Source organism: Sitodiplosis mosellana, unplaced genomic scaffold (assembly GCF_009176505.1).
Source record: "Sitodiplosis mosellana isolate CC-2019 unplaced genomic scaffold, AAFC_SMos_1.0 Smas_scaffold_6226, whole genome shotgun sequence".
Lineage (NCBI taxonomy): Eukaryota > Metazoa > Arthropoda > Insecta > Diptera > Cecidomyiidae > Sitodiplosis > Sitodiplosis mosellana.
The window spans coordinates 6,848,629-6,875,922 of NW_022601467.1; the positions used below are offsets into that span (position 1 = coordinate 6,848,629).

General features: G+C 35.4%; 1 protein-coding gene across 4 annotated transcripts in view; it reads right to left on the bottom strand.

The window, feature by feature from the left end:
* Positions 1-16,271: 16,271 nt before the first annotated feature.
* LOC129579276 (uncharacterized) overlaps positions 16,272-27,294 on the bottom strand; it is a 68,798-nt gene continuing 57,775 nt past the window's right edge. For 2 of the 4 annotated variants that reach the window (XM_055469173.1, XM_055469174.1), the window contains one exon: positions 23,570-25,182. In XM_055469173.1, coding sequence (XP_055325148.1) covers positions 24,731-25,182 — 452 coding nt within the window. In that variant the 3' untranslated portion in view covers positions 23,570-24,730. Of the gene's footprint in view, positions 17,020-19,926; positions 20,095-23,569; positions 25,183-27,294 lie in introns of those variants that run through there. The other 2 variants (XM_055469176.1, XM_055469177.1) reach the window with 2 other exon arrangements.

Sequence of the window (27,294 nt, forward strand, 5' to 3'; positions counted from 1 at the left end):
ACATTTCCAATTGAATAAAAAATTTTATTGTTTACGCTTCAATCAAATGACACAGACTGAAAGAGACGCGTAATAACAGTAGCTTTCCAATGAATATTTGGAAAAATGGAATAATGGGATAATAATCTAGTTACGCCATCTTTTGTGAAACCGCACAAATTAATTCACACTCCCAATAGAATTTTTTTTATTTGATTTGGTTTTGTTTTGAAATTTCTACAAGAGCCCAACGTGTGTTAACGAAAATCATTCGAATGAAAAAAAATTGATGGAATTGAACGGTTTTTCTTGATGAACTATTCTCTCATCGGTTTGTATTTGTAGCTTGTTCTTGATAAGACTTCTTAAGTCATGCTCATTAATTTTTTTGTTGTTGACTTCTGAAGGTGGCTATGAGTGCTTATTTCGTCAAACTTGGATGTTTTTCTTAAGTTTTCTTTTCTCCCTCTCTGTATTCTTCTTCTTTCAAAACAATTTGAAACAATGTTCAGAAATGACTTTTCTTAAATCGACAAATTCATACGTGTCGCTTTGCTTTAAAATATATGTCTTGTGTTTTGCTTTTTTTCGCTTTTATTCATGTGTTTTTTTTTCACTTTATTTCTTTTTGGTATAATCACAATCTAGCTGAGCTTGATTTTCAATGGATAGTTTTTTTTCAATTTTACATATATTTTCTCCTATATTTAAATTATGGGTTAAGTATGCGGATTTGTATAATAATTCAAGAGAGTTGAAAAAAAGACTCCCCCACCACACAACAATATGGCGACGATAGAAGGAATATTTTCGTGGAACTTACATTGTTGATGGAAAAAGAATTGGATGCTTTCGAAGCGTTTCGCACAGTTTCAAATTGAAATAGAAATGGAATTTTTGAGAGAAGTTTTTCTTTTTGATTTAATAACAACAACCAAATGTAGCAAACGAATGCACATTACTTTGGTTGTCGTTCATATCTCGTCAGTCGTTTGATTGACGGTCGTTAGAATATGGCACCAAATCAATGAATGATTCATACATATTTAAAATGTAAATGGCAATTTGCTCGCACCAAAATACAATGCCACTCAAATATTCGAATGGGTGACATACAAAGGCTATAAAATGAATAAATCTAAACGCTAGAATAATTTATGATGATAATCGACGCATAGTTTTGATGCATTCGATTGTAATAAATAATTGGACGTACTAAAATTGGAATGGAACAAAGGAATTGTCATTTTATTGTTCTGGGTGGCAAATCATCAAATTGCCTTATTGTGTGTGTGGCAGTTGCTTTGTTTTTTTCTTTTCTATCTTGAATATTCAAACCCCTTCAATCAGGCTTTCACTCAAATCCCCGGAAGCTTGTCAATTAGGTGGTAATCAACAGAACGAATCGCGAGAAATAAAATCGAAAGAAATGAACGAAAATTCAGAATTTCATGCAGTGGTGTAACCGAAGCAGTTTCGGCGAAGCCGAGGTAAAGAAAACAAGCATGATTCGAGTGAAAACCGTCGCTGTGTGTGTGAGTTTGTGAGTGTGTGAGTGTATCAAAATGAGAAAGAGAACAAAGAAGAAGATTCACAAAACGAAAATTGTTCTTTTCCTTTCAAATAGTTAGTCTACATTATTCTTGTGTTTGTCTTCATTTGTTTTTTTTAATCGTAAATAATCTGCACAAACGTGTGTATGAATCAATTCATTTTAAACCACTTACTTAACTAAGCTCATACATACTATCAAATAAATAGTTTAGGTTTTTCTTTATTGCTCTGACAAAATTGAAGATAACTTTGATATTCGAACACTAGATCCGGTCTTATTTTTTCTTGAATGAACAATTGTTTGTTGATGAAAAGCTTATTTGACCATGGTCGGGAGAACAGTTTTGGAAACGGCATAGATTTGTTTATGGTGGCTTTTTATTTCTTCTTCTTTTAAATATTCGATTTTGAAGTCGATTTAATTGAAACTAAATCCATTTGATTCCATCATCAATGACAGTTTATCCGTATTCTGATGTTGTTCTCATTTTATTTTTAAAGCAAACAAAAGACTTCTTTCAAATTATTATAAACAGCCACTTACTTACATTGCTGAATAGGAAATACAAAATGAAATCGAAAATCTTGAATATTCTGATCTTGGTTGCCCACTGCGTGTGTACAACCCGATCGAATACTCAATAAATTCTCAAAGATCGCTGCGTAAATGATCATTTGTTTCTTTTCGTCGTGCGAAAATCAAAGTATTTCTCACTAATAAGCGTTTCCACATAACTCCTTTGTTCTTCTTATCTCTTTTTTCCTCTTCCTTGTTCTGTGAAAAGACCATTAACTTATGTAAAAGTTGTGCATATGCTGCACATTTCATGGTATTATTCGTTTCTGTTCCACATTTGTTTTCTATGTTTATCTCAGTTTCGCAATTGACACTTAAATCACAAAAATCATGATGCATTTCGTACGGCATTGATGCTGCAAATCGTCCAAAATCAAAATGTACAATGTAATAAAATGGACAATTAAATCGGGCTGGGTTTAAAATATACTCATCTAATTTCATTCTTTGTGACAATTATCGATTTTGGTTGTTGAGTTTTTGGTTTGCTCTAAACGGGCACTACAATTCATTCGATGTACAGATGACATTGGTTCAGAATTTTTACGCAGATTTTCGGAGCCGATTTTCGGAACCGTGTTTGTTTGTTTGTTTTATTCACATATTATACGTTTCGAACACATTTTCTTTTTGTTATAATGCAAAATTAATCGTATTTGTTTTTTTCTGCACATGCTAATTGCCTGTTGTAATTGCCTAGCTGCAGCAATTAGTTTGTGTTTCTGAATAATTATTATATACTTTGAAGTTGTTTTTTGTTGATTTTTATTTATTTTTTCTTCATTATCTTAAGTAGGTAAATTTATTCGGAGTATCTTATGTTGTACTAGAAATGTTTGTTTGTTGTGGTCAATAACAAATTATCCCTAACGAATCAGTTAGCGTTATTAGTCGTGTTTTAATAAAAGTGATTTCATTACTTCATTTGACTGTTTTTATTGCGATCGATTTGAATGATTGGTGATTGAATTGTTTATGGTAAGAGAATTGTCATTTGGTTTTTTTTTGTGTGTTTTGTTTGTTCTTTCGTCGTTGGAAATTATGCATATCTGATTCTACAATTTAGTTTCAATCGAGATTTTAATAAAGCGTAAACAAATTCGTTGGTTTTGGTTTGTTTTTGTTGTTGCATACAAGCAGTTTAGAACGTAATCAATTTGAATTGAACAGAATAATGCCTTTCTCTCGATCACTTGGTCGAGACTCTCGACTCGAGAGATAGCACGCTCTATGGCAAGCGGCTCATTTACAATGGTTTTTCTTTTCTTTTCTTTACTTTCTTTTTGGGAAAATGGAGAAAGCGACAAACAACTGAAGATTTTAATGGAAAAATAACTGCACTCTTCAACTCTCCCTCCTCTTCCTCCTCCATCTAGTAGTCCGTTCCGTTTTTTTGTCAGAAGGAATAGCAAGACTTATGATATGTCAACGAAGAAATGGGCACAGTAAAAATCACAAACGTCTTTTTGAAGCGTTTACCATAATGAATTTATACGAATAATTGCCTATGTGAGACACTTTTGTTTACTTGTACTTGTGTTCATGGTTTCATTCATTTTGTTTTTGTCGGTTGTTATAATTGTTGTAGAAAAAGCGTATGAAATGTCGGGTTAAGTTGTGTTTGTGTGTGTGTGTGTGTATGTTTCCTTTATTCGGTTTTTCTAACGATCGACGTTCGTCGATTCAAAGTAAATAATTTGACAGGCATTCCTTATAGTATTGATGATTTGAATTTTCGACAACAAGAAGAAAAACAAAATGGTTGAAATTTGTGGTCGATCTTTGGTTTTTGCAGTTGAAGGCATTTGATATATCGAGATATCGTTATATAGAGTAAGATTAAATATGTCATGTTTTGAGGAGTATGATGAGCATTTTGAGGCGCATTGGATTTTTTTTTCATTTAGAAAAGGGATCACGTCTTTTATTATTACTAAAATTTGTGTGTTTTTTTTTGTTGGTTTCAGGGATTTTTGTTTCATTTTCACTCTCACCCTTATTCAAACCATAAATCAAAAACGAATGAACTATGTTTTTAAATCGCACATTTTCAACGGCGCATACACTGAACACGATCGATCATATTTTATACATAGAGAAAAATAAATAAACTATCTCCGAATTTGTGAATAATAATTTCCTCAAGCTTGTGTGTGTGTGTGTTTATGTGGTTTTTAAAGATAAATTTGGCTTCAATTAGCGAATAAAATACACATATAATATTTCTCTTACTTGTCACTTAGTGCATTGAAAATGTGTTGGTTTAAAATCAATTTGTCTCAAATCATTTTCCAGCGAATAATATTTTCTTCAATTTTTTTCTTTGGTCCAATCAATATGATAGAATTTCAAATTGAGAAAAAATTAACAACAAAAACGAATGTAAATGGATTCTATAATTAGATTTGATAAACATTTCATAGATGGATTTTCTTTAATTTCACATTATTTTTTTTTACAAACACTTAAACAATACTCAAATTGGAAAGAAAATCAAAATTTGAAGGGGATTGAAACGAGAAAAGGAAAAGTCGATTGGTTGTCAATCAAATTTAAAGAATAAATTTTGGGTTTTGGTTCGATTAAATGGTAACTATGAGTATGAATATATATATATATATATATATATATATCTGGCAAACAAAAATTTCTTTTTTCTTCGAATGAGTTTTCCCTTCACAAGCACTGAAATGACACAGGACTATCGCTTTATCGAAGTTTTTGCATAAATTTTAGCAATTCATGTAGAACCACAAAAAGGAAACAAAAAATGAGACCAAAAAAATTACATTTTATGATAAATTATCAACTATAAAGAAGTTAAACTAATATTGCTGTATATTTTGTTGTATTCTTTTGTTGTCGAAACTCAAAATGGTCGACTCAATGCCAAATCCCTTTTGTTGCATTTTTGACTCAATTAAATTTACATGGCGATACATTATGAATGCTTTGTCGACCATTGCGTTAAAATTGATTGAAACAGCGTTGTGAATTTCCGTTGATTTAATTCAACAAACTGTTAAAACACTGATACATTTGTCTAACAAATCACAGCAGTAGTATCTCGCTAAACACTCTCTCACTCGCTCTCTCGAATGTGCGTCGCTGACGAAATGTGAGATGATGCTCGAACAATACACATGTAATAAATTGAAAATCTCCCATGTGAACGGTTCAAAGTCCAACCAATTGTTGAGTGTGTTTATGAGTGTGTGTTGGGACAAGTGAGCACACCACTCGATTGAGGTTGGGAGGAAATTATATTCGGCCACAATGTGGACTAGAAATTTGGTTGGTTTTATTCCTATTTCATTTGTGAATGTGTGAGTATGTCTCTGAAGCGTGGCGAAAGCGATGAGAAGAAATTGTCACACGTACACTCTATCGTCTCCCTTTCATTCTGCATGTGCTTTTTTCCTTGTTCCTTTTTCTTGTATTTCTGTCCTCGGTTGCACTTTTTCCATGTTTGCCGTGTGCTTGATAAAAAAAAATTAACTGAGATTCGGCTTGTGGGCTCACTCACGCGTGTATATATTTTCAATGAATTTTATGACATTGCTTTTGTGCTACCACCATTTTTGCATCGTCATCAACTCCATCTCCCGAAAAACAAACACACACAGAGAGAGCGAGAGATCGAGAGCGATGAAAATAGAGGAAAAAACGTACACATTCTTTGATGCAAGAAAAATTCAGAGCTTGTTTTTAAACATACTTTTAGCGACCTAAAAATCATCCGTATAAATAAAATTGTGTAATTTATCTAATATACTAGTGTGTAACACAATATATGACGTATCATTTAAAATCACCATCATGATCCATATACGTTCCATGTCACAAACTCTCAAGACTGACGCTGCTACTTAGCAATACTTCTGCTGTTTTCAAATTCGTCTTCAACGCGCTTATTTTCTGTAAACGTGTATATTGTGTGGAAATTGAGTCGACGTGTGTGAATTGATCCGAGTGTTTGTTTGTGTTTGTATGTTTGTATTTCTCGCATTTTTGTTGTTTTACTATTTAGGTTTTGCGTTTGGTTGCTTATGTTCTGTTGTTGTTGTTGTTGCATACGGTGCAATTTAATCATTTTCTTCGACGAATAGGCTTGAATTTTGGTTATTTTATGAACACGCAAACAATTTGCCTCCATATTCTACTTTGTGTTTGTTTATTCTGCTGATTAGCTTTCCAGTTTGTTCAATCATTTCACTGTTGTTTTCGGCTTCTTCTCTAAGTATGCGTGTTTAACCATAGATTAATACATATATATATATATATATATATATATATATATATATATATATATATACATTTGATTATATTATTATAAAAAGGCAGTTTTGGGTAGAGCTCTTATCGATAAGATAAAACGTGCATTTAGTTACGTCGATTATATTCATGTATTGGCTTTTCTATGCGATATTTTGCACACGCGAGAACCACCATCACCACGTACCAACTCTATTCCCTAACTCACGGTTCGGTTCGTTTGTTCAAATATGGCACATACAATAAGCCGACAACGTTCTTTTGTTTTTGTTGTTGTTGAATAAACCATTACATAGCTTCGTGAGAGGCACAAACGCGAACGATGAAATGTTTCTTACGATACGATTTTTGCCATTTTCTCCTCTTCTTCTCCATCGTTCTCTTCATCTGGTGTTTCTTCATTGTCGGTTCATGAAATGATGCGAACTACTTATCTAAACGGAGCCAAGGAAAAAATAATCTTCACACGGTGTACTGCAGTGGTTTCACGGCGAGATAAGGAATCAGCAATGACGTACATTTGTCGGTTTTGTATGCGTTTTTTTCCTTCTTGTTTCATCATCAAATATGTGAGTGTGAGTTTTTTTGTTTGTATGTGTGTATTTCAAAACCAAAATGCTAAAAAGTGTTGATGACATTGATTCGAATCGAGAGCTTTTTCACACTGTCTTGCGCTTGATTGATGTGCCGTGATTGCAAAATGTTCTTATGTAAAACCTTTGTAATGGATGAAAAAGAATATCAAAAATATTGCGTAGGCAGTTGGAAATGTAATGCGCGCAATGACATCAATGGTTTTAGCGACTCGAATCGGATGCGGTGGCTCCTTTTTCCTCACTTGAACGAAACAAGTCTGTCGAAAGGGAATAAACGGAAAGAGTAGAACCAATTGTTAGTATTGATTATTTCAACTGTGTGTCATGAGTATGTGTCAAAAATGACAAACATTTTGCACTCAATTGAAATACAGACAATCATCATCACACGTTTGCAATTTGTGCTTACCTCCGTTGCACATCCATTATTTGCTGAATGCGTACATGGCGTGGATCCACCGCCGCAGTTTGTACACGCCACAATTTCATTGGGGCCGCCGGCATCACGCTTTTTCTCTCCCTAATAGTTTGTGTTTGAAAATATTACAACGATAAATAAACGAGCAAAATGTAATCGTCCCATTTGTGACAATTTGTTATCATTTTTTTTCGCATTCTGTTTTGACTACAACTATTATTAATAAAAAGCGAACGGAAAATTCACGCATTGGAAAACACATGTATGCATTATATACACACACAAAGAAATAATAAAAGCACTTTAGATTTTTTCTTTCGTTTTGTTTTGTTTTTGACATCGACCGATTTTTTGGTAGGGTCAGCAGCCAACATAGATCTCGCTCTAACAACAAAACACAATACACACTCTGTCTAGCATACAAAATCAGCATTCGAGAACAATAAACACACACACACACGAGAGATCACACAGCAAAACCAATGCAAACGCTACAACTTACCGGCTAAGTGCATCCATGTCCAAAATGGTGTGAATGCAAGCGTAAAAAGAGCAAAACATTTGTCACATTTAATTGAAGTTATTAATCATGACAACAAACATATTTCACTTAAATATCGATTTCGTTCCGTTTTTTTTTTCTCTCTCGAATATATAGCAAATATATGGATCGATATATTAGTATTTTTGAATTTTATAAAAAACAACAACAAAATAAGTAGAAATAAATAACACATCCAGCATGGTCAATATACATGTTTGTTGTACAAAATCGGATACGAGGCTAAAATCCATGGTCCAATAATATCGATCGATTATTTTTGCTATCGACCGTTTCATTATTATATTATTGTTATGAATATTGAACCAAACAAAAATTCTATAAATATCTATCACAAAGTTAGTTAAACGGGGTTTTTTCCGTTTCCTTGAAACTTAATAGCACTGCTTCTAAATGGTGTTTTGATTTTTTTTTTTTCTTTTTTCAAAAAACGAATTACACTTGTTCACACTTCATTCCAAAATGTGCCCAGCCTTAAATTGGTATTGGAAAATGCAATGTCGTTTACTGACGCTCTAATTTTCTGCATAAAACGAATATTCATTCACTGGTCTATAATAAAATTCACGTAACTTCTCGTACGGTTTAGTTTTGGTGTGCCAGTAAATGTCATTTAACGGTCCATGGCCACACACGCACACACAATAATTCAACATTTAACAAACTACTATCAAAACGTATTCATTATTATATAATAGAACAATACGGTTTAATTTGTAATTGAATCACTCCTAATGGCTGAGCAAATGTTTATAAATAGATGGAAAATTTTGTTGCAAATAGCAGCCGCATATAAGGTGGCGTCTCCAATGATCTCGTGCCCATTCGAAATTGATTAATATAACATTTATAGAACATACACTAAAAATAGAACGAAACATTGTGAGACAAACCGGTTTATCAATCATCCAGAAAATGGTCAAATGTATTGCAGTCAAGAACAAATCTAAATGCACACTCAGAACTCACGCAGCAATAGAGAAACGGCAAATAAAAAATCGATTAATCAATCGAAAACCATTTTGGTTGACATTTTTCCGTTTTAGCAATCATCGATTTTGACGGGAATGGAAACGAGGAGGCAATATCATTTCAGCCAGCCAGCCAGCCAGTCAGCCAGCCAGCCAGCCAGCCAACTTATACATTCCAATGGAAAATGCACTTTCGGAATGGTGGTTGTTTAATGCCATCGTTGTTATGGCTACCATATCACTTAAACTGTGTGGATGTGTACTGTATGTGGCTAATAACCAATAAATAATTTATTCGATTCCGTTTCGAAAATAAATCAATTTGAAATCAACTACGACCGATGTTTGTGTGCAATGTACATATTTGTCGCTCGAGGACATGATCCATTTCATGTAATTCTCTTTTCTTGGTTTTTCCCTCTTTTCCTCGCTCCCTATCTCGTTCGCTCTATTTCGTGCTCTCTCTACCTCGATGTATTGTTTTTTTGTGAATTTCATTCGGTGCGGTCCAACGACGCGAATGCCTGTGGATATACCATATGCATACGGGGTGGCTGAGTTTTTTTTCCCTTCTCTCTGTTTGTTTGTTTGTTTATTTGTTCATGTGTTGCTTTTGAAAAAAAAAATGGTAGCACACAATCTATGGGTGTATTGCATGACGTGCTGCATGAATTGCAGGCTGTGTGTCATTGACACAATCCACTCAGACACGATTATTTCGCATTGGTTTGCACTTATATTCCGAGCGTATGTGTGTGTGTGTGTGTGTGTATATATCGTAGTCGAGAGTTGAGAGAGATCATGTAACAGTAGTGTCTTGTCCTTTTTGTTCCAATTCGTACTCACTCATAATATCACAAGGTTGCTGCAACAGCAATATACCACAGGCCACCACCTGGTGGCACCGATTGTAATGTGTTGAAAAATAAATTGTAACACACAGGATTTTACTATCGGTGCCACAAGGTGTCGCTAGTGGTAATGCTCTTGCAGCAACGGTGTGCATAATATGACACATTTGAGTATGAGCATGCCGTATCGAACCAGTCAATCCATTAATGTTTATAGTAGATGTGTATGCAATATTCGGTTTTGGTTTTCGACATTGCTATTTTAGTCTTGCGATTCTTTTTCGTCATTTCCAACATACACAATTGGGAGGATTTTGTCCAAAATGATTCGCGAATGATGATAAGTTTTTTTTTTCTTCTGTGTAGCTAGATACATTAGATCTAATCATAAACTTTCAAACGAAGTGCATCTTTTTTGGCAAACGGAAAGGAAAAGTACAGAAAACAACGTTGAACGAAAACAAATTGTTTATATTCTCTGGCTCTAAAAATGTGATCGATTTTATTGATATAACTTGATTGCGAGCGAGCGACCGCGTGCGTTCTTTACACACCAATCCCGAACAATTCTTCGTTAAAGTGTTCCATAACATTACTAACATATTATGGCGCCATTTTACTATCATGTGCTTTTCCAATTTGTCGATAGATATGTTGTAAACGGGACACACACACACAACAGTTGAAAAACAAAATTATTTCAATTTATTTTATTCGTTTTTAGTGGGCAAATTTATCGTTTCTCATTGCCGTTGAACAAACGCTGTATTGAGCCAATACATTTATGTATATTCATTCAATCGCAAGGGAAAAATATTTGCCGAAACAAACCAACAGAATATGTGATGTAATTCTGTTGTTGTATGCTGTGTATCTTTCACTTGTTTTGTCTGTTATTTTTTTTTTGTAGCAAAAATAGCGGATAACCGACGGATAACCTAAACGAAAACTGCCAAACATTTAGAAATTCCATTCACGTCTTGCAACTAGACAATGATAGGGAGAGGAGGCAACTAAACGAACGAACGAACAGTAGTAGTAATAGACGGATAGCAGAAAGAGAGATAGAGTGGATTATATAGCGGCGAGGAGTAATAATCCAATAATATTTCCGTCCTAAAGAAACTTAATCTGGAAAATCCGAAATGAAAACTAAAACATAACGACGAAAGTGAGAGAGAGTTGAATGAACCAAAAACCCATAAAAATACAATATAATAAACTGGAAGCGCAAAACCAACCCACAAGAAAAAACCGACACAAAAGAAACCGAAAAAGAACGAGCGAGCGACAGAGAGAGAGAGAGAGAGAGAGAGAGAGAGAGTAGAACAGAAAAAGAAGAAGAAGAGAAAAGAAACGAATAGAATTGAGTAAAGCGCAAATCAGATGAGTGTTTTTGCTATAAAATGCAATACATTCAATTAATTAATAATGAATTAAATGTGTTTTTCGTTTGCTTTGCGTCCACCATTATTCCATCTATAAATATTAGACATTGTTATCATAATCATAGATCTATTGATGAGAAGTCGAGTAGCGTCAAGTGCGTCCGCATGTATTGGCTCTCGAATCTATTGAAGTAACCGAATGATTTGGCCATTGTTGTTCGATAAGCATCTCATGTGTATTCATTGGCCAATGGATAAAGCTCATTTCTTGGATATCTACGTTGTTCATGTGAATTCCAATCGAGAAATGTGAAATTGCATTTCGATGTTGCAAGCATCAAATTGTACTTTGATATTCGCCCATCGCGTGGGCAACAGACGATTCCGTTAAACCCCAAGCTGCACACACCCGACGCGACACGCATCAGTGTCTATTACCAAAACATTCGCAGCTTGGGTAACAAACAGGATGAATTTTTCCACAAATGTGCTGCTTTCGGTTTTGACATAGTCATCTTGACTGAAACCTGGCTCAAACATAGCCACCGTAATGCCGAATTCTTCGATAGCACATACGACGTCTACCGCAAAGACAGATTATTTAGACGAGGTGGAGGTGTTCTCATTGCGCTCAACAATAAAGTCTTCTCTACTGAAGAAATTAAATTTGACAACGTGGACGTTGAGCACGTATGCATAAAAGCGAGCCTGCCAACACACAACATTTTCATTTACAATGCATACATTCCACCGAATTCATCCAGTGAAGTCTACGCTTTGCATCGTTCAGCCATTGAATCACTCACGACAAGTGCCGATGATGTTATAATAGTTGTTGGCGATTTTAATTTGACAAACGTTGAGTGGATAAATAACGATGAGGAAAGCAATGTGCTGGTTCCCTCAAATTTCCACTCCCAATGTGCTGCTGATTTCATCACAGTTTTGATGGGCCTGGGCCTCCAGCAAATCAATTCAATAAGAAATCGGAACCTCAAACTGTTGGACCTATTTTTTACTAACGACCATGCCAACACAACAGTGAGCGATGCTACTAAACTGTCATTGACGGATAAAATCGATATTCACCACCCTCCTTTGTTGATTGAATTTGAATGGCATCCGATTAACAATGGTTCGGAAAACCAGAATAGCACGCATTTAAATTTCAAACGGGCTGATTTTCAGCGCATTTTGCTGCCGTCAATTTCGATGACTTATTCGCAAACAAATCACTTGCGGAGAAGGTGTCATCCCTTCATGACGTGTTAGCGAAAGCTATTCAGTGTACGGTTCCAACGTATGTCCGCAAGAACAACCAAAAATGCCCATGGAAAAACAATGAACTTCGGCATCTCAAGAATTTAAGGAAAAAGGCCTGGGATTACTGGAAGCTGACAAATGACAAACAGCCATTTGAAGAATTGCACGAGGAATACAGTGCAAAAAATACCGAGCTTTACAATCAGTATGTCGACAAAATGAAATCAAACTTGAAAAGTGATCCATCTTCGTTTTGGCAATATGTTAACTCCAAAAAGAGCACTGATAACATACCGAAAACCATGCGATTCGGCGACTCCAAGACAACCAGCGAATCGGAGCAAGCAAATTTATTTGCTGACTTCTTCGGGAGCAACTACTCCACTTCTACGACAACAAATAATCAACCGTCACCTCAGTCTGAGAACACCTCTTGTTTCCAGCTTGACCTAGACTTTGTCATGACTGAAATGACGAAGGTCAACACCAAGAAAGGTGTAGGACCCGACGGTATTCATCCTTTAATTTTGAAGGAGTGTGCTCCGACGCTTGCTAGCCCGTTGACTAAGATCTTCAATGAGTCGCTTTTATCTGGCATTTTTCCCGACGAGTGGAAACGATCGAGTGTATCAGCCATATTCAAAAAGGGCGCCAGATCGGACATTGAAAACTACAGGTGCATAGCAAAATTACCAACGATCGCTAAATTCTTCGAGCACCTCGTCAACGTAAATTTGCTTGAAACTGTTCGTGATCGCATCTCGCCTAACCAACATGGCTTTATGAAAGGACGATCTACAGCATCAAACCTAACCGAGTTTGTGTACTACGCCCAGAGTGGCCTGAACATGGGAGCTCAAGTTGATGTCCTGTACACGGACTTTACGAAAGCCTTCGATCGAGTTGATCACAGCATTTTGATTCAAAAATTGAGGTCATTCAATCTACCTCAAAATTTGCTGTCATGGCTTAAGTCGTACCTGGAAAATCGCGTTCAATTCGTCAAGCATGGAGCAAGTGAGTCGGACGATTTTACAGCGCCGTCGGGTGTCCCACAGGGGAGCCATCTGGGCCCGACACTGTTCCTGCTATTCATCAATGACATCGTTGATCAAATGCCCCCGAACATCATGATATTACTGTTTGCTGACGATATCAAAATTGCCAAAATCATCAAATCTCAGCAAGATTCGGAGATACTGCAACAAGCCATTGACAAACTTAAGCATTGGTGTGACGTGAATCGGCTGCACCTTAACCTCAATAAATGTGCAGTGCTATCTATATACAAGAAACGTCAGCATTTCCATACAAACTACACCTATGGTGACCATGCCTTCGACAAAGTGACTGAACACAAGGACTTGGGTGTTCTAATTGACAGAAAACTATCATTTGCCAAACACATTGACATGGTCACTTCGAAGGCAACGGCTGCGCTTGGCTTTGTCAAACGCTTCTGCCATGATATCACCGACGTCACCACACTAAAGTCGCTGTATTTTGCATTAGTTCAATCGCACCTCGATTACTGCGCCATGGTATGGCTTCCATTCCACAAAATTCACAGCGACAAAATTGAATCCGTGCAACGCCAATTCACTATGTACGCTCGTCGTGAATACCCATCCGTGCATAACCAATACTCAATCACACCGTACGAGCAGCGATTGTCAGACTTGAACATGATTAGTCTTCGCCGTCGACGTGTCAACGCGTCACTGACTTTCTTCTACGACATCATCAACGGTAATGCTAACTGTCCAACAGTTAGTGACCAAGTCTCACTTAATGATGGGCGTCCATTGAGACACAGCGAACAATTCAAGGTGAATGACAAGCACATGAAGCTGGTGCGAGAAGCTCCAATTCCTCAAATGTGCAAAATGGCGAACATGGTGCCGGAACTGTTCACAGCTGCGACCTCAAAGAAGAATTTTGCATCATCGGTTCGCAGAATGGCGGACACCACTTTTGGATCGCTTTGCAAACTTAAATGACTACCTGGCCGCCTAGTCAACTTCTCATCCAGGTAACCTCATTTTTTGTATATGTTCTCCACGAGAACACCTTGATACTGCCCACATTTATGATGAAATTTCGATTTTCATGTTGCCGTTAAACCTGATCCTGATCTCAAGCGGACAAACTCATCAATGACAACGCATATTGCCCGAATGCCATTTGGGTTACTACTGATAGAAACAAACAAGAGTAGGGCTGCCCCAGGTACCAACCACCTACGTGGTATTCGACTCATCGCACACGAATCACACAGCAAAATCGATACTAAAAGACTGACGAATTGTTCCCCATACATCTCTTATGTGTATAGAAATGATGATACTTATCTGTGATGTTTACACTTATTATTTATTGTAAATTTTGATTTTGTGCTTTGTTGTAGCCATCCATGAGTTGGCAACTTAATATTCTTATGTCTGAAATCAATTTTGAATTATTCATAATTAGCATCAAATGCTCTAGTTACGCTTCAAATCATAGTCCATGTCAACTCAATGCACTCTGCAATCAACATGGATCTGCCTTTAGGACGTAAAACTTCTCGTCAATTTATCCACCGGTATAAATTGAGCGACGACTTTTGCTGTCCTGGGGTCTCAAATTAAACGCGTAATTAAACGCTTCACATAGCCTTTGTTCCTTTGGAAACGTTTACCAAAGGTTATCATGGACCGTTTGCCATAGACTAATATCAAGCATTTCCATCTTGGTTGTATGACTGTTTTTTCGTTTTCATGTTCCTAATATTGTGAATACCGCATGATGTATGAAAAGAGCCAGGTTTTTAACGAGGCGAGAACTGATAGTTATGAAAAATTATCGCTACTAAATGTTTATTATTTTAAATATGTAACAGTCTTGCACTCTTTTCCGGCCAAACCTTAATCAAAAACCCACATTATATTCAGCCAGAGCTTGGCGGTGTTTATTAAAAATAAATAAAAATAAAATAAAATATTCTCTCTCTTTCGAAATGCATTTCGATGAATTTAGTGTGCTGGTTTTTTTTCTCGTCTTTTTTGTTTTTCTTTTTCGAACGAAATGTAACAAAACGCACATACAGTCTTCAACGTCTCACCAAATGGAAATATAATTGATCAAGGGAGCAGAGAACAAAATACATACAATACACATTGAGCATATAAATATATACCGAGATTCTTAGATTAAACACATATCCAATATTGTAAATACACATTGATATATTCGGTACCCATTCAATTGAACATGCCATTTCTATTCATTTTGCCATAAACGATCGAGGGACGAATGGAACAAAAAAAAATGAACATAAAAACATAACCAAGAGTCTAAAAATAGAATCAAATCAAACGCAAAATGGATCACAACACAACGCAAGCTCAACGTAAAAAAAAAACAAAAAAAAACAACACACATAAAATGGAAAATTAAATGAAAAGCCAACAACTAAACCAAACGAAAAATCCAAGGGAAAATCGAGCACCAAAACTTTTATTAATAACATAGAAAAAAAAAACCAAAATAAACTCGGGAGAAAGAGAGAGGAAAACCAAAGGAAAAAAAAATAACCAAAAAACACAGGGAGTTTTTAAAGAACTCACGTCATGAGCCATTCTTTTATCATCTTCAACAAAATCGGCATGTTCGATTGGTATTTGAATGCAACCGCAATGCTGTTGTTTTATTTCACCTTCGGCGAGTTCATCCTGATTGGCACCAATGCTCTGCTTACGTCTATGTGACCGTAACGAGTCCATCGTCTTCATTTCGATTTCAGTAAGACGCTGAGCAATTTTATCACCGGCACTTGCACCACCACCACCACCACCACCACTGGCATCGTCCACAGCATCGAAATCCATTTGATGCTCTCGCATTTGATTGTCGTTCGCATTGTTGTTCTGATCATTAGACGTTGGCATTCGTTTGTTATCGAATGTTTGATTTGATGCATGCGGCGGTATCATTTGCTGTGACGTAGATGGCTCTGATGCAGCTGATGCTGCTGCTGCGTCTGATGTGTGCACCGATTGCGTTGCAGCATCGCATTTTACTTTATGCTTTCGACTTGAGAAATGTGATTTAGCTAAGCTGCTCGGTTGGCTCGTGCTTGTACTACTTGACTGCACTTTATCGGATGCCGTTGCAGCCAAAAATTCCGATTCAATTATTTCCTATTTATGGTAGATTTCATATAGAAACACACACACTTGAAAGGTTTCATACACATTCGTTATATTTATATAGATCTAGATGAGTGTGTGGCTGTATGTGTCACTTTCGGTTAACGTATGCTTTGGGTGCGAGAGCGGGAACTGGGCGACAATTGATGAGCGAATGAAATTTTCAGTTTGGTTTTGGTTTGTCTCTTGCAATTTACGGTCACTCGCATTTCGATCACTTCAATTGTAATGCACACATACATTGTTGAGTTTGAGTGTGGAAATGTATGGGGGTAGCGGTTAGAATGAGTCAATTCGCATCATATCCAAAAATGAACTAGAGATTATCTTTTGTCGGTTGGTTTTGTTTCAAATTTTGGTTTTCCGGGACAGCGTGTTTGTGTGTGTGTGTGTGTCTGGCATACGTGTGTGTTTGCGCGCACGGACAGACGTATGTTTATGTATATGAGAGCATTTTCCCATTGTGTACGGTTAGATTAGAGATGTTGATGATGAGAAAGATTGTTAAAATAAGTCAGTGGCTTCATATTTTTGGTTTTTTTTTTTCGTTTAGTTAGTACGGATTTTTAGAGAAAATTTTCTACAAATGCATGACCAAAAGGGAAATTCCTATTTTTCGTTCAGTTGAGATCATACAAATTAAAAAAAAAAAATAGTTCCATGAATTAGATTCCTAACATTTTCATTAACCATAATACCTAAATGGATTTTTCTTTTATATTTCAGGTATAATAGAAAGAAAAAAATGCATGCTGAAAAATTTATCTATTTTTCAGGATCCATCGAGAATGTTTTCGATGCTGTAAAGCTTTCGTCGATTCGAAAGCAGTCGGAATGATTCAGGTTCCATTTGAAACTCATCACGTATTTATATAATTCAATCAAGCGACCGAACCGCATAATTTAGTTCCACTTTCGCTTGACCATACATTCTGTTCATTTCGAATCAGTGGCACAGTGTGTGGCGAAATTATTCTTTGACATTTTGTCGGCTTTGTTATACTCTTGATTTTTTTTTTGTCTCTGTCAAGCGGAAGCAAACGAAATAAAAAAACGGAAATGATATATGTTCATTGATGTGATAAATTGAGTGGTTGAAAATATAATTGAACAATTGAATGTTAATCAGTGATTCTTTGAGAAGCGATCTCATAAGCGTGTTCATTGTTTTTTTTTTGTTTCTTCCAGTTTCTTCATACAAGTGTGATCGATTAATTTATAAAAAAAAAATTGTTAATTTGGTTTTTTGGTTCCATTCGAAAATGATGTCATTTATCATGCTGAGATTTGATTCAGCAGTGGTTTTAAGCAATACATTTTGAATTTAAAATATGGCTTATGATTTAAAATCCAACAAACTACTGTTTCAAATTATTATTATACTCTATACGGATTTAATGTACGGCCTTAATCATTTTTGTTCTATTTTTTTGATATAGTGAATCTGGTGGAAAATCCCAACTAAAATGAATAACACAACATAAAATTAATTAGTTTTAAACAGCGATTTTGTTTTTACTGCAAATGATTTTACGGTTTTGGATGCTGTTCATTCAATGTGCAGTAACGTGTGTGTTTTTCTCAAATATTTTAACAACTAAAATCAATTATTAAATTATGAATAAAGATATACGAGTTTTAGATTAGGCGGTAGTGATAAGCCCTCATCCAAATGAAAAAAAAAAAACAAATCAAACGAAATTTGAAATCAAATGATTTACACGTATTAAAGGTGTCGATGGATGAATCGTTCAGACTCCACAGTCCACAGTCTTTCGTACAACTGCTGTCCATTTTACACACATTTACGAAATGGATCAGAATGGATAGCAGTCATCCGAAAAACTGTGGTGTCGAAAAGATTTGTCCATTGACACCTTTAGCATCTATAATTGATATGAAAATTTAAAATTCGCGCCATAAATTAAAATCAACGAATGAAAAGAAAAACCCATTGTACTGAGCAAGTGTGAGATAGTAAATCTGGTTTTTCTTGATTTTTTTTTGCAGTTGTAGGAGTAAATGGCATTTAATGCTTAAATTATACACTCATTCGGATTCAAAATGCATTTTTGCGCGCTAAAATTTCGATTCCTCAGTTCATTAATAAATTTGAACCAATTGATTCGTTCGTATTTTTCAGTGTGTTTTTAGATCGTCGTTGTTAGTATTCTATGTGAAGCTTTATTAATTTTTTTTTTCGAGCAAATGGCGGTAAAACAAATTCAAAGCAAATTTTTTAATTGACCAGTCAGTTTCTTCTTTTTCTTAGTTCTAATTACAGAAAAAATAGCATTGTTCATACGTGAAAAGAAATAGAATGAAAAAAAAACAGGCCAAAATCATATATGAGAATAGATAAAAGAATTGCATGAATTAATTGATTTGAAATATAGAAAAATGAAACTAAAGAGCGAGAGACACATATAGATATATAGATAGACAGTTTCGTTTGTTTGGTGGCTGACAAAAGAAAAATAAATGATAAGAGGATTGGTTGTTATATAGTTACTTATATAAAATATTCATGTATATACAATTAATGTCCACAATATACATCCAAAGCGGCAAATATAATTGGTATGATCGAATACTTCGAAAGCTTAAAGTGTGTTTATTATGTGTCGGTTTTACACTGTGTCTGTAGTTTGTGAGTGTATGTGTGTAGTGTGTGGTTGTGTCACACAACTTGTGTGTGGCAGATTGAGCAATGTGTGTGTGTATGTATATTCGATAAGAATTCGTATCAAAGCATCTGTTAACGGGATTTTGTTTTTATTTCAATTTATATTTTTTTTTGTGGGTGAGTGCAAAGAAAAACGAATAGATATTGTTTGGTGTGAGTGTGTGTGATGTATTATGACGTTGTTGAAAATGCACAAAAAATAGTGAAATAAGCGATAGCAATTTGCTGATTTGATTTTATACTAAGTGCAAAGCTGGGCCGTTTCACGTGCACAATCGATCGGAAGCATGACTAAAATTTGCAAATGTGTGTTTTTTTACTGTTGTTGGTGATAAATTGCATAAATGTATGTGTATATGTTTGTCTAGTTCTATCGGCTCATTTACTACTGTCGACATATGGTACAAACGGGATTTTATTTGCGGTTTTTGTGTGTTTGATGCAGAGCAGCACACACACTGAAATGTGTTGCTGCATTCAAAGAATGGAAGGAGAAGAACCAAAAAAACAAACGGAAGTGAGTAAATAACGAAATATGGGAATACAACGCTACCTAAACGAATATTGTGAATGTGTTTGATAGTGAATACATATATAGATATAAAATGAGACTGAGCGAGACCGAGAGATCATATCGAGAGAGGTATGGACTCAAGGGGTGGACGAAGGGCGATGGTATAAAAATTTAAAGAAAGGAAATCAAAATAAAATTATGTATTCATAAGTATCTTACCAAAGGACTTGCCAAGATTACTCCGATCCTGCTAAGTACAGCTGGAAGTCGCTAGAAAATGATATTACACATATTGGTTCATACTAAACACACTTTAAGATTTAATGATTCATTTTGATTTGTTGTTTGTTTTTGTTATTCGTTTTTCTTTCTAATTTTGGTTCGCTGATCATTCGGTTCTACGTAAAATGCTTGCATGAAATTAATGGCCAACATAAATAAAACGAGAACGTAACACAAACGAAAGAGAGTAGATATATATATATATATAGAAAAAAATACAAACAAACAAAACCAAGATAAATGAGTACTTCAAACAGTTTACGTTCAGATAAAGAAAAATAAAATGAACTAAAAACGAAAACTTATTCGTCTGTGTGATAACAAAAATCAAATGCTTTCTTCATTCATGTTATTGTTGTTGTTGTAGTTGTTATTTTTGATAATAATGGTTGGGTGCGCACCATAAAAAAAACTAGCCTTGCTTTTTACTGTCGACAGTTCCATCATATGATTATGAGGTTGGTGTGAAAATTGTTCGCTTTTTCTTTGTTCAAATGAGAGCCAAATAAAAACAATGGCAATGTGTCTTTGTGATTTTCTAGCAGGAGGGACACAAGTTGCTATGATTTAAATATATTTGAATGATGGACGTAAGTAGTTGCTTTGTTTCGTTTTCAACAAAATACAAATAGTTATAGGGAATACCAAAAAAATGTTTACTACAAAAAGAAATGTTGTTAGTAGTAGTAGTTGTTGTTGTTCTGTTCCCACTGTGGACACATAGTGCACATGCATTGCAATTTCGTAATCGCATGGAATTCAACAAGTTCATGATGATTCGTGCGGATAAATATAAAACGGATATTTTTGATTCAAGTAGTAATACTTGTTAGGTTTTCTTTTGTTGTTGTTGTTGTTGTTGTTGTTGTTGTTGTTGTTGTTTTTCGGTTTGTGCTAGATATTTACTTATTTGATGTAATTTGTAGCTTTTCTGTGTCTCGCTCATGTATTCTGAGGGGATGTTAATGTTTCGATTCGTGTGTGTTTGTGCGCTTTGAGTGTGTGAGAATTCCATTTATTTTGAAATTGTGGTTTGAATTGGAGTGTGTATCTTGTATCTCGTGTGTCAAATCGAATTATTTTCGTCTCTAAGAAAATGACGTGCCTGGTCAAAACGTGGCACATTCAGTCATCAATGAAAAATTTTCAACAATTTGATATGAGAGCCTAATACTAGGCGCCTAATACTATACCAATTGAATAGGTAAGAATAATCTTGACCTGTCAAATTGAGTAGAAATAAATGTGAAACATAGAGTTTTTTTTATATGGAGTTGTTGTTGTAAAGTCCATATAAAAAAAACTCTATGTTTCACATTTATTTTCACTCAATTTTGCAGGTCAAGATTATTCTTACTGATTCAATTGTGTAGTTCGGTTTGCGGTGTGTCTATCTATCGCTCACGGTTGTTGTTTCGTTGACACAATGTTGGATGCCATGTATGTGTGTTTGTGTATTTTGGCGTGTATTGTATATGGGAATTGAACGAAATAAACAAAAAACAAAACAAAACAAAAATGATGTTCGGTGGTGTGTTGTGCTTTCCAGTCGTGTATATCGTCACCGATATATTTATTATCATTTTGTTCTCGTTCCAAATTATTTGATGGAAAATCGATTCTAAACCAAATGGATTTTTAAGAGTTTTCCAAATGAATTTTCCATTCCATCCGTTTCAAATATTCATGAGCACTGTGTCGAAACGATACAACGGTCTAAATGGGCTACGTTCTTTCTGTTTTTTTTTTGTCTTTTTCTTGTTCGATTTGGAAAATTACTTAACTTCGATTTTGGATATTTGAACATTATCCCTGATGACCCTACTAGCTAAAAACCTTTCGGTTGAATGCGAACAAAAGAAAAAACAAAATTCTCTAGATAACGTAACAGAAACCAAAAACCAAATTGTAACAAAACAAATAGACACACAGAGAGATAGATAGATGTATTAGAAAAAGATTCCTGTGAATTTTTGCCTATAATAACAGAGTGAACGCACTTGATTCATATAAATAAATGGCCATTTGAACCGTAATTGCAGTTTGAACAATGGCTCACAAAACAAATCTATTATGATGTCCTTGGCTTTTGATTTCGTTCCTAGTGAAATGGGGTCAAAGGTGTAGAAAATACAATATGTGCTAACAGAAACACACACAAACGCAATTACACAATATAATAAGATCATTGTATTTTCTCTGCTTCTTTTTGCACACAAACAATTATCAATACCGATATTTGTTTTTATTCTGAATTATGGTTTGTGTCGAACGTTGTACGATCAAATCAATTTACGTTTGTGATTGAAATTGTGTCAAAACATGTCATATTGATCGATTGTGTGTGCAAAAATGCAAGAGAAAGAGATAGAGAGAGAGAGAAAAACACACGGTAAGCAACACAATGTGTGTATGTGTGTTTTTGTGTGAATCAAGAAGACAATTTGCAAGATATCATTATTTGTTCAGTCATCAGAGGTCTATCAGCCTATTTTGTCGGCTCTGCCATTCAAATCGAATTGGAAAAAAGTCGCCTCAATTGCATCGGATATAGCATTTTCAGCTCAATATGTCACTTATTATTCCGTGTATAATTTATCAATTTTATGTTTCGATTCGATTTGCATGATCGGCCTAGATATGAATGGTTTGGAGCGAAAATGTAATACTGAAAAGTTGAGCGGAAAAATGTCAAATGAAAAGGGATAGCTATATAGTTCACTATAGTTTTTATATATAGCTATCCGTTTTCTGCTCATTCATCATCGACATTTTTCCGCTAAACTTTTCTGTATTACATTTTCGCTCCAAACCATTCATATGGTCTACACACACACACAAAGTGATGTGAACATTTGGCTCATTGGGTTAAAGACTCAATTTGCTCTAGATTTGTTGCTGTGTTAATGTTTGTTATTGTTGTTGTTATAGGTTTCAGCACGCTTGAATATTTCAACAAATGAAAGGACACAACCAAAAACGTGTGGATAAATCAAAATTGAAATCAGAACGAAAATAGTATGCTTCATATATAGGTAAAAATAGGAAATCACAATTAGCAGAAAACTGCTTGTAAATTACATGGATGTTGCTGCTGGTTTATTTTTTATCCTGTTTACCACGGCTATGTTTTTTAATGTTTTTTTCTCGCTTTGTTCGATTCAGGTATGGGAATTGTAACGGTTGTATTTTTTTTTGCCAAAGTATCAATTGTACAGCCACAGCAGCAACATCATCGTTAATTCTTTTTTGTGTTTTTTTTCTGTTTTTTTTTTTATCGTCATATTACAATGCAGATATATTTATAAAATGGATGAACAAATCACACTACATCGAGTACTAATTTTGGCTAGTACATAAAAGAGCTTTGAAAATTGTAAAATCAAAACCGAAAAATAAAAACTCTTAAAACAATTGTATCGCTTATGGCCGGCGACTAATCGATTTTTGTTGTTGTTGTATATTTTTTGTTTTTTTGTTTTTTTCATGTGGATACTGTGAAAATATGTTTTTCTAAAAGAGTTGTGTTGTTGTTGTTGTCTTTTAAACTGAATGAAAATACGTAAATATGAATAAAACGAAATGTGATAGATTGCTCGGACGAAACACACAAACACATATAAGAGGTAGAAAAAGAAGAAATATGTCTTTTTTGGTTTTATATATATATATATATAGATATTCTTTTTGTTTCAAATAAATGATTAAATCATCAACGAAACCGTCTCTAGCTCAGGTTGATTAAAGTGTCACATTTAAGAAATTTGTCTTGAATTATCGCATTCCTATTTCAATCAAATATTCATATATCTTTGATAATTTTAGCATTAAACGTTTATTTACATCAAGTTGTGCTGATTCATTTTGCATGTGTCATTTTCTTATTCTTAGTCGAATTTGTCGAAATCAAAAACGAAAAAGCACACAGTTTCTTTGTAAAATCGCAAATATAAAAATGTTTCATTTTGCCGTTCGGCGGTTTTGATGCCTATGCATATAAATATCTCAAAATTTACCAGCAAAAAAGAACAAAATAAATACCCCAACGTGTGATGGGCATGTTGTTGTTTTCATTTTGTCAAATCCGTCTCTACCTCAATTTCACATAAATTATCCTCATCACCGACACAGAATGAGGATAATCACCTCACCCACTGAAACATATTTATCGTCACATTTCCAGTAAGTGTGTGTTTGCATTGCGTATGTCTTGAGGTAGGTTAGTTCTGACCGCAAGCTTAGTCTTTACACCTTGTTTCCCCCTTCTTTTCTTTACAACAGCATATATTATACAAACGAAAGAAAATCAAGGCGAATGTGCGACATAGTCAAAATCAAATCAAATTAAATTAATACAAAACACATGTTTTATATATTTAAAAAGAAGCTGAATGCTTATCCATGTTCGTATAAGTATTGTTAATCATAAATAATAAGCATGAAGGGATAAGATTCATTCATTGGTACAAAAATAAGCAAAAATCAAATGCAAAATTTGCCGCAATCGTCGCTGCCGCCATCACTGACGTGATGTTAATATGTTTTTTCATCAAACGGCGCACGAACACGACCACGGCTCTGCATTTTTTTAATTCACTGCAATGTGAATCGTGTTACGGTAACGTTATTTTTTAAAGAAAGAAAAAAACAAAAATACAACAGATCCTGAAGCATATGTTGCATAACGTTGGAAATAAGTACAAACAAAATGTTCCACGATCGGAAGCAAAGAGATTTTTTGAACGTAAATTTGAGATTTGATAGAAAAATTTAAAAAAAAAAAACAACAGAAAGAGAAACACATAGAAAGAGAGACCGAGATAGATAGATCGAGAGAGCGATAGATGAAAAGAGACTTTACCTGTGTCACCGGATTTTCGCCAGGTCGATAGACGACATTGTGCAACGGACGCTTACGGCCAACATAATTAACGCAAACGAATTCAAGCAACGATGCGTAAATGAAACACATACAAACACCGTCCCATACATTCATCGCCGTTAAGTTCGATACCACAGGCAGTGTACTTCTGAAACCATTGGATGTTGTGAAAAAATTCAACATTGTCGTTACACCTAGATGTTTAGACACACACACACACAGAGAGAGAGAGAAAATGGGAGAGAAAGAAAGAGAAAATAGGCAAAATATATATAAAAATAGTACAGTGTTTATCAGATTAGTGTTTGCTCTTCCACTTCATAATTATTTTAATAAATTCGGTCAATCTTATCGCAGTGACGGTGTGTGTGTAGTGTACACGGTCCAAGCCATGCAGCATCGCATAACTGACGAGAAGCCATGAATTTTTGGTCTAATGTTGAACAAACTTTTTCCATTCACATGTGTCGAGTTTACTTGGATTTTGACAATAAATGGCAGCTTTTAACTGCCGCATAATCGTTTTTCGTCATTCCATGTGCAAAATTGTAGCAGCAAACCATGGAACAATTCTCGTCAGCATTTTGGTAAGTCTTCTTCCCTCTTCACTTACTCACTCACTCACTGGACGCTCGGCGTGTGTGTGTGTGTGTTCTTTTTTCTAACGACAATATGCAGAATACTGTGAGTGACATCGATATAGTGGCCGCCTTCGTATTTGATGGTTATGCCATTGCGTCACGTCATTAGTATATGCACGCTAAATCCAATTAAATGTATGGCATTTCGCCTATTAACTTGCGCATACATAACGCGTACACACTGCACACATGTATAGATTATTTGGTGCTTTTATGGTCTGACTTCGGATGTGATTGTCGTCAGGTAACTCTCAGCGCCTGCCTTCCTGCCTTCCTGCCTGTCTGCATCCATTCGATGAGCAGAAGTATGGACGCCGCAAGATTTAAATACAGTCACCAAAAATACCAAAGCATACATGCAAGCAGAAGGCCGACACAGCACACTCACACGCACACCGACGGAGATTTCCATTCAAGATTGGAGAGAAAGAGAGAAAACAAAAATTGGCTGGGTTTGATCTTGAATAACGTTAAATTAGATCATAAAAATAAAACCTTGAAATGCCCATTTGTCACAATCAAATATATCGTCGACGAAAAGCATCTGGCGATTACAATGGATTTTGTTTGTTGGACGGCTGAATGAGAGTATTAATGCTATAATACTGACTTAATGTCTCGGTGGTGGTGTGTGGTGGTGGCGACCGACGGTTGAGCGTTGCGTTCTTTTTTCTCTCTTGGTTTTGTTTGCTGTCTACGGTTATCATAAAAGCGTGAGTATGCCACACACAGCTCTCCCTTCACGTCTCATTCATGTAATTTCGCATTTGTTTGACCACAACACAAAATGGGATTCGGTAAATCTTGATGAGCCAAAATTTCGATTCAACCGTTCACTCCATCGTTTCTTTGTACAACGGAATCCACCGCCACACGAGAAGAATGAAACGACATAGCGCGCGCAAAAAAATGGGTTATGTCAACTCGACTGCTGCTCATTGCGTTCCATTTGAAAATGGTGCTTGAAGATTCGTGGCCCCAAAAGAGTTATTTTAATATTCCACCAGTGAGTGTGGCGCCACGAAAGCTGAAAATGTGATTCCATTTTTAATTTAAATGGTTGTGCGTTAATCGAATTAACTGAATGCGAATGAGACTGGGAGACAGAGAAGGAGTCAGAGAGATAGAGAGAGAGAGCGTGTGCAATTTGAACCATTTATCCAAATAAAACTTTGAAAGTTGATAATAAAAATCCATGAGTACTCGAGTCCAGATAAATCCGATAAATGCCGCCGTCGTCGTCATCGTCGTTGTTGCGCGTGCATTTTCGACTGCCTCTTGTTGATAGTTGGTAGTCGAGTTTTCCGCATTGTATTTCGTATTCTGAGCGTATTCGAAACATATTTGAACGCACTGTGCAAACAAATGGGACTGTATGCTCCCGTAATTGGCTCATGCATATTGAATAATGTTTGTAGAGTGCGTGGAACTAGGAGGCAGAGAGTGGGCAGAAACGCTTCATTTTTTTCCTCAACCGCTTTCATTTGGAGGTTAAAAAACACTTTACTACTATGTTGTACAAACTTATCACGTTGAATCTTAGAAATGAAATTGCAAATTCGCTGAAACCGCAGTTGTGGTAAAATCGGAATATTTTAACCGTTGGATGATGGGGATGAAACGACGATGATACATGGAACGGCAAATGTCACACATGTCATAGAT